At 38.0% G+C, this 8,685-nt stretch overlaps 1 protein-coding gene across 4 annotated transcripts in view; it reads right to left on the minus strand.

Moving 5' to 3' along the window:
- Window positions 1–540: 540 nt before the first annotated feature.
- The window catches only part of LOC111238941 (calcium/calmodulin-dependent protein kinase kinase 2-like), a 23,549-nt gene continuing 15,404 nt past the window's right edge, over window positions 541–8,685 (minus strand). For 3 of the 4 annotated variants that reach the window (XM_022768671.1, XM_022768670.1, XM_022768672.1), the window contains exons 11-18: window positions 7,642–7,841; window positions 7,416–7,469; window positions 7,247–7,320; window positions 5,888–5,975; window positions 5,362–5,493; window positions 4,489–4,592; window positions 4,250–4,303; window positions 541–3,332 (exon numbers count right to left, since the gene is read on the minus strand). In XM_022768671.1, the coding sequence (XP_022624392.1) occupies window positions 3,260–3,332; window positions 4,250–4,303; window positions 4,489–4,592; window positions 5,362–5,493; window positions 5,888–5,975; window positions 7,247–7,320; window positions 7,416–7,469; window positions 7,642–7,841 (779 nt within the window). In that variant the 3' untranslated portion in view covers window positions 541–3,259. The remainder of the gene's footprint in view (window positions 3,333–4,249; window positions 4,304–4,488; window positions 4,593–5,361; window positions 5,494–5,887; window positions 5,976–7,246; window positions 7,321–7,415; window positions 7,470–7,641; window positions 7,842–8,685) is intronic. The other variant, XM_022768673.1, reaches the window with a different exon arrangement.

Genomic DNA, 8,685 nt, shown 5'->3' on the forward strand with positions numbered 1-8,685 from the left:
CTTTTTACCATTAAATGGGGAAATTCTCAATCTTTTAATGACACTAAATTATTACTTAGACCCCCCTTTCATACTAAAATATTTTCTAAATGGGCACTGGCAGCACTGAAGTGTAATATAAATATGTTGCATTGTTACTAGGAAGGAAAATTGACCTTAAATGTCAATTCCTCAGCATCTAGTGGCCATTAGAGGAACTGCAGCTCAAGTCACTAAGGTGTTATCTTCTGCATGTTATCTTCACTTTCTCTTGAGTAAACACAATTTCTAAAAAAAAACAAGCGACCACATAAAACAGTCTGTTTAAATAATGAGTCTTCCTCCAATTAATCTGTACTTATTGACTGTAGATGTTTAAGTGCATTACATTTAAAGCAGCCAGATGTTGAAAATTTGGCATATATAAGAAAAGAACAAAATGTGATATTCAGGCTCTCAAGAGCAGCCTGCAGCTTCAGAAATGTTATGGTGCACAGCACACTCTAGTGTTCCGTTTCTGGAACTTTAAACACAAAGCTTCATAAGATTCAGACCAAAACGTTACAGAAAGGCAATAATATTTTATTCAAATGATGAACAAGATACAGTATGTATAGAAGAATTCATTTAAAGGTCTAATTTTGTTGTCAGAGACCTCTCATGCTATGACAATACAGTGGTATGTGTTCAGTATGTTGGCATGCATTTAGGGGAAAAGAGCCCCCAAAGCTCTCAATAAAATTAATGACACTATAGAATTCAAAACCATGTGAACAATAAAGGTTAATCACTCACTGTTGCCTGGCCATTCTGACGAGAATGGGCCAAGACTGCATTGAAACATACTACAAGTTTAAATATTGTATGTATAAAATATTTATCATACATCTTTTTTTGTGGCTTGCACTGTCACCCAAGATTCAGACCCAAACTGTCCTTCGGTTCATTCCTGTTGGTCATGGAGGGAAAAATATTCTCACAAAAGCCTAATGCCTGTTCTTATTTTACTCAAGGTGAAAACTTACATAGGTAACAATAGTTGATAGCAAATGACAACATATCCTAATATGTTATCTTTCATAAATGTGTAGAGAGCAAAATGTTTAAATGAAAATTCAAAAGTTCAGCATAGTAATTTTATGGAAATCTAAAGCCGGATTGGTTGTCTCTGTTTGCAGCACTCCACAGTGAAGAGCACAAGTTAATAAGACTTAAACCTTGGGTAAGCAAAGGTGAAAAGATTCGGTCAACCTCATAAAGCCCTCTTCATCCATCCAGTGAGTTTGCACACTGTATGTGACAATCTGACAGAGCATACCATTGCACCATACAGAGAAAGACACATCATATGCATAGTACTAGTCTTAAAAAACAGACATATAGTACGTACAGTTCAGAGTGACATGCAAGTAGTAAGGTAAAAAAAAAGAAAATCCAAAGTCCCTTTCTCATAACTTTAGCACTTAAGTGCTGAAGCTATTAGTGTATGGAAGCATTAAATGTTATAATCAATATTGTGTCAATATTCTATGTTAACTAGAGACACATCATGTGACTTTATCTATTCTAACTCTAATGTCTTTGAGAAAATTAAGAAATTGAAGAGTAAACAAAAGGAACAGAAGTGGGGAAATGCTGATTTACTACATTGGGATCATCTAAAATGAAGGACATGAATAAATAAAAAAGTACTTTATAATTATTTAGAAATATTTGCAGAGTGGCCTACTCCTCCAACCAAAGATGACAACGGTTTTTACAACAGTTCAACACTTCTACAGATATGCATAGATTTGTACAAAAAGTCTGCAGCTGCACTATGCTTCCATCTCAAAACCTACTGCGGTAGCCAGCTCTCGTAGTTCAATAAGAACAAATAGTTTAAAGGTTTGTTTGTAAGTGACTTAACAACATTATACATCACTCAAGGTTTTTGGTGTCCTGAAAATGTGCGGTTTTAAAATAACATCAGTAATTCTCACAATACAAAACAAAAAAAGTAAGAACATTAACAATTTTAACTTGAGGTTAAATTGTCACCGTTTTCTGTTTTCAGTCTACACACAAACATCCACTTTGAGAAGAGAAACAAATACATGACACATCTGAAACATGTGAAACTCTGCTGTTCCTCTGCCTCACGACCTTATTTGTCCAAACAATTGGAGAAAACTGATTTACAGTTTAAACATAAAAAAACTGTTTTAACCTACAGACTAATTTTGCACCAACACATTCTGTTTTTCTCATATGCATCAGTACCTTCATTACTCAACTTGGTGCAGCCCTATGAATTAAAAAATATATAGCAAACACCTAAAAATCATATGATTGCTCACTTAAAAAAGAGTCACTAGAAGCAAAAGCTTTGCAAAAGAATAAAATCCCATTTTTTCCTATGCTATCTTGAATGCAATAATGATGAATTTCATTGTTCACAAAGCACTGTATTAAGTGTTTTTAAAGCTTTCTACTGATTGTTGTAAATAGGAGACTCAATAAAGAGCCACTGGTAAGACTGAAAAAAGAAAAATTGCATCAAACAATTGTGTCTATGAGCGTGCCAGTGTTTATAAATAGCTTATACAGAGTTGCATTGGGAAAATAAACACATGCATTCAATGAAGTAAACATTTTATCACTCCCCTTTTTCATTTCAGGAAAACTGTACACATTATTCATATATTACAAAAACTGGGCACTGCTACTCTAATGCAGAGTGAACCAGACAATCATCGTCAGGAAACCTGCTGTACTAAAGACTGATGTCAAGGTGATGGTGAAGACAACCATCCCTCCCCACAAAACCATCATCATCTCCTGTTCCCATGCCCTTGTGTACCTGAAAATATCCTCAAGTAAAGACAAGGAGAAACACAAGTGGCTACACTACAATAAAACACAAAACTGTACAGTTGAAGCCTGAGACAAAGCATGCTAGGGCTATCAATGCATGCAGGATAAGAGGAGGAAACTGGGTTAGGTGGTAAGAGCTGCAGACAAGTTCAAGGGTCAGGAGGATCCTCTTTTGGAAGTTTCCCAAGTGACTGTCACAAGTCCCACGCTAAGCCTTATGAAATGGAATAAAAGCTTAGCGGATGGTTTTCAAAGTGCCTTAGATGCTCTAATTTCTCCCTTTTTTTCTGCATCTAGCACGCCTGTCCACCTCCCAGGAAACGTACATAGGTGTAGGCTGCCAGTAAAAAAATGTGAGTAAAGGGATGTCGTGCTGTGTGGTTGCAGGCAGGCAGATACCAGTGTGCATAATAAACACTCCGCATCAGGAAAGAGCCTCATCTTCTCCCACGTAGGGCAGGTCCATACTCCTCATGCCATCACCACTCTCCTGCTTCCTAAGTAACACACCAGAGACACACTATTAGTCAATGATCGGGGGAGCCTGCTGTCAATCATATATCACTGAGCAGAGAAATACATACTGTTAAGCTCAGGTTAGGAAGTGAAACCAACTACTACTATACTTTTTACATAATGCAAGGCAGCAGGCACTAAGGAAACCTGGTAAGCTGTTGGCCAGCATCCATCATACACAAGGGGGAAGGCAACAAAATAAGGGCAAGGGAAGAGGGGAAAGGGGAACAGAGTTGTATTAAAGATATCAATCATTTTTGTCAAGGAGAGACAAAGACATTAATTTACATGTCTTTTGGATACTTGTGCATGCAAGGAATGAGTAACAACTTGTCAAGATCAATGGATGCTCTGGGCTCATGAGTGTGGACAATAATGCCACATTTGTTTTGATTGTGTCAGAGAAGTATTCATTTATTGATACATTTTTAAGGTTAAAGTTTTATTATAATGGTGGGATTTTGTTTAGCCACATTACACATACTCATAATATAATGCCAATCAACACAACACAACATCAAGTATTACTGCAAACTTGTATCAACACCTCTCTGACACGGTTTCAGCTAAAACATTAGATTGTGCAGGTGCTAATGATAATGTCCACCACCTGTATTATATAATTCTGTATTATATTATAATCTGTAGTATTTAACCACAGCTCACTCACAAAGTAGCTTATGTGAATCAAATTTATTAAATTTTGTTAATCAATTAAATGGGATATTCTGCACTATACAGCACATGCTTCACCAAAAGCACCCTCAGACATAAGAAACAAAATATACAGAAATATATAGTAAATCTTCTTGAAATACAGCTGCTTCTATCATGCCAGGGGTGTTTCAGTACACTAGCTACCACTTAAACACGCAAAACTTGTCCTAAAGTTATTTACCTTTTTTGGTTACAATGTATGTAGCAGTATCTCACATTGCCTGCTTTGCCTTTCCTGCAGGGCAGGAGAGGAAGGAGAGAAATAATAACAGTCTACTTGACAAACATTGGCTGGCTGCAGCTCTAAGTGAGAATATGGTAGTGACAGCACAGTGCTACGAGTATTTTGTTTGCTAATATCAGTGCGAAACCTTAGAGACAGAGTTCAAAGCCTGTTGTGTTTCTGTAAACAACCCTTACGTGAGCGTTTGCCCTGCAGCACACAAGCTGCTGCGGTCCTCTTTACGGCCCCAGTCAAAGGGGTTCCCGAAGGAACGTTTCCTCAGCATGGTCCTCACCAGAATCTGAAAAAGAATAGTAAACAATAATACACAATAATATACAAATCACAACATTATGCTGAGAAATACAAAGAAGAAAAGCTTCATTTCCATTCTGTGTTTTGTTGTAACGTAAATATGGTGACTTTTATTTTGTGATGTGAATAGATTATAAGGCTTTCTATTACTTTGCATGCACTTTACAGCATCTAACCAACATATCTGCTGTATCAATGTTTTTACCAGACGCCAAAATCTATCATCCTGCAATACAACAGACAGCACGCGGCCTTAACAAATCCGAAATTAAAGCATATTATTTTGGTCAGATATTACATTTAACTTTTCGGTGAGCAGGTGTGTTTATGATTCATGCTGTATCTGCCCTTTCAATTTAAGAGCTAGTTATAGAAGTTCACAGAAGAAACAAAGCACTGAAAGGCTTTTAATTCTTCCCAAACTTTCATACCTCTGGTAATATTTGGCATTAATTAATTAAACTTATGAAAATAAATTGAAAAGACGAAATGAGTCAAACACCTACTCTAGCACAAAGGGCTGAGAGGCCAGTCAAATAGGTGGTAGTAGTGTAGTAAGTGTGTTGTGTGGTGGTGCAATGTGACTGAAATATTGAAAAACAGATTAAATATCAGAACTTCAAAAATATCCTTTATGTAGGATTTAGGATTCATTCTCAGTTATTTCACTTCCTGACACCAGATACCGAAAACAAATCAGGCTCAGTGTGGCTGTGATATTCCTCAATGTGACGAAAACAAGTTCATAAACTCACCACTGTAGCCAGGCTGGGGATGTGTTTAACCGAATTCTCCACCTCCTCCTCGGTCACCTCAATCAGCATACAGCAGTTGTCATCCTCTAGGGGGAGGGGCTCGGCCCCGTGCCTCGTCACCCATGGGTGCACCTGGACACAAACACGAGAAGAACAAAGGAGTTCTTTATGAGTGCCATTCTGATTCATTCGCACACAGAGGCAGTGTCTTTTGGAGACGCACCAAGACAAAAATTTATAGAACTGATGCAAGTGCAATGACTTTTCTAAAGTAAATCAAGTTAAGCTGTGCAGGATACACTCTCTGGAGCTGACAAACAGCAGCGTTTCAACATTAGGACACATTTTATCCTCAAAAAACAAACAAACCAAAAATGTTTAAGATCCATCACAGCACATGTGAGTCAGGTATCAGTATCAGGACATGCTGGCTCATGTTTTGTATCAGGTGGCTTATTACTGAACATCAAATTTATTTATGACCAAATATTGGACGTCGGCGGATCAATTGAAAGAGAATGATTACCTTAATCTGTGCGACTGATATCCTGGTCTCCGGATTCTTGTCCAACATTTTCAGCAACAAATCTTTGAGATCATCTGATATGTCGGCACTGTTGAAACAGGAAGAATCACAGCTGAAAATTAATTAGTAATTACATTAATAACTAAATAAATTAGTAGCCTGCAAAATCCATATTTGATGTATGACTTTTAACAAACAGCCATTTAATTAAATGAACAACAGCCACTGGGCAGTGATGATAAATCTGCTGCCTCCCTGGCTACTCATTTCAGATTTGATTACTGTTCATTACATGATTGTAGTGGGATCTGTTCTACCTTTAACAGACACTGGACACATTTTTTAAGGGTGGGAATAATGAATCATCTCCTTCTAACATCGACCATGTCTCTCTTAATGTAGCTATTATCACTACTCAATAAGTGAAGTTTCCAGTTTTTACAATCTATATATTAATCACATTATCTAATCTTTAACTACCTGCGATGCACATTTGTATGTTGATGATACAATGCTATATTGTACGGCTAACTGCACATACAACCAAGTTTATACTGTTCTCTAGAGCTAGAGGCACTGGAAAAGGTACTGCAAAAACTTTCATGTTTCCACTGTTAAAGGATCCAATACTGAGAGTTACAGAACATAAATACCCTGGTATTTGGATTGATGACAAGCTCATATCAAATATCATATAGATTGTTTTTTGTACAGAAATAATATTAACTATGCTCTGTAGGAAAATGATAGCTGAAGCTGTTTTTCTCTCTCTTCCACATTATGCTGATGAGAGTTGCAGGCACGTCTCTGCTTCCACTCTTAAACCCTTGGATGCTGTTTATCACTCTGCCCTTAGGTTTATCACTGGTGACACTTACAAAACTCATCATTGCATCCTGTATGGGAAAGTTGGGTGGTCCTCTCTGTCTCATAGACATGTTTGTTTACAAGGCTCTAATTGGGAAGATGCCTGCTTATATTACCTCTATGTTGGGCTGGAATCCTGCAACGTACCAAACTCAGTCTTATGACTGGCTTTCCCTGCAAGTCCCACACATCTATACTGACCTTGGAAGATGTTCTTTTGGTTTCTATGCTCTGACCACCTTGAATTTAAACCCTAAAAATAAACTCCTTGTCATCTGATTGATAAGTGTTTTTACTGATCTGTTCTTTGTATCTTTTCTTGAATTTAATGAATTTTTTTTAATATACAGCTGTTTTATTTCATTGTTTTCTTTCACAGAGGGTTATTTGTGTCTAATATTTTGCACCTTCAAGTCTTAACATCACTGTAAATGAGAACCAGCCCAGGATTTAAATAAAGGCAATATATATGACAGGAGGAGCAGAACTGACTGTTCAGGTAACACCACTGGTTGTGTCTTGATTTTCTGATGAAGACTGAGGATGCGCTCATCCATAAATGGACACTGTGAATGAAAGAAAAGTGTTAGTTTTAATGGAAGACCAGCAGATTGTTACTGAGGAGAAAACTCTAAAATGACAAACAACAGCACAGACTCACCACTCCAAAGGCGAAGCAATAAAGCGTCACTCCCATGGCCCAAACATCTATAGCCTTCATCAAAAAAAAAAAAAAGAAAAAAAAAAGAGTTTAGTGTATGTACCAAGAAAAAATATGAAAACTAGCACAGTAGATCATATATGTATACCAAGAAAATCATTTTTAAAACCAAAAGGTCCCTGCATTTCTGAAAATCATCCCCAGAGGGCACTAGTAAGCTGAGTACCTTTCCAGAGAAGTTCTTCCTGGTCTCAGAGAGCGCTTCAGGGGCGAGGAAAGCAGGTGTTCCCACTGTGCTTGTCAGGAGGGCATCAGTTCCCTCAAACTGGTTACTGACTCCAAAGTCTGCAATCTTGATGTGTCCATCCTCTCCCACCAACAGGTTAGAGGGTTTGATGTCTCTATGGATGATCCTCTGGTAATGCACTGATGAAAGAAAAAAATATTCATTATTACAGCAACACATTCACATTTGTAAAAATCTGCTTAAGGTACGAGATGATAAATATTCTCTTAAGAAGTCTGGGCTGTGAGGGGGATCTTAAAATAATAATTTCGCCTTCTGAGTATTTGAATATTTAATTTTGAACAAATCATATGTTGGCTTAATGAGGAGAAAAAAAATGAAAATAGCTTGGGCCCATGTGGAGAAATCTCTGGCAGTGCACTTCAACAGGAAGTTGGATAAACATTTCAGCAATTAGAAGAAAGGAACACACGCACAGTTCCTGCTTCAGATATGGAAAACCAAAAAATGTATCTGTTTCGACAAGACTTTGGACAAGCAAGCCTTTGTTCATTTTAGAAATGTGAAAAACATTAAGATTCTGGCTGTTTCAGTGTCCCTGGTGCAGAGCCCTCCCTCTCCCTCTCAGTACTAGTCTCCTAGACGACACTTCATGCAAAACCTCTTCCCCTGTGCTGAAATACATTAAGAGCCACAGGGATGATGTGAAACGAACCCTGTGGGTGGCAAGAGTCAAGTACAGCACAGAGGAAGGACTTGTGTAAATGGCAGGGAAGAACTGTAGGATGAGGGCAGATCTTGATACTTGCAGTAAGAGCCTTCATCTTGATACCCCAATTATATAATTTATATTTAGGCATTCTCAACTCTATATATAATATATAAAGTCTTTGTGGCACCTCAGCATATGAGAGATGACCCATGGCGGCCCTTCGGAGGGGAGCGACTCAGAAGGCTGGGGCTGGCACAGCCATTGCGCCCAGCAAGCAGATTAGGCGCCCGCCGGCCCGTCCCCCCCCCCCC

Source organism: Seriola dumerili, unplaced genomic scaffold, assembly GCF_002260705.1.
Source record: "Seriola dumerili isolate Sdu_G_001 unplaced genomic scaffold, Sdu_1.0 BDQW01001815.1, whole genome shotgun sequence".
NCBI classification, from domain to species: Eukaryota; Metazoa; Chordata; class Actinopteri; order Carangiformes; family Carangidae; genus Seriola; species Seriola dumerili.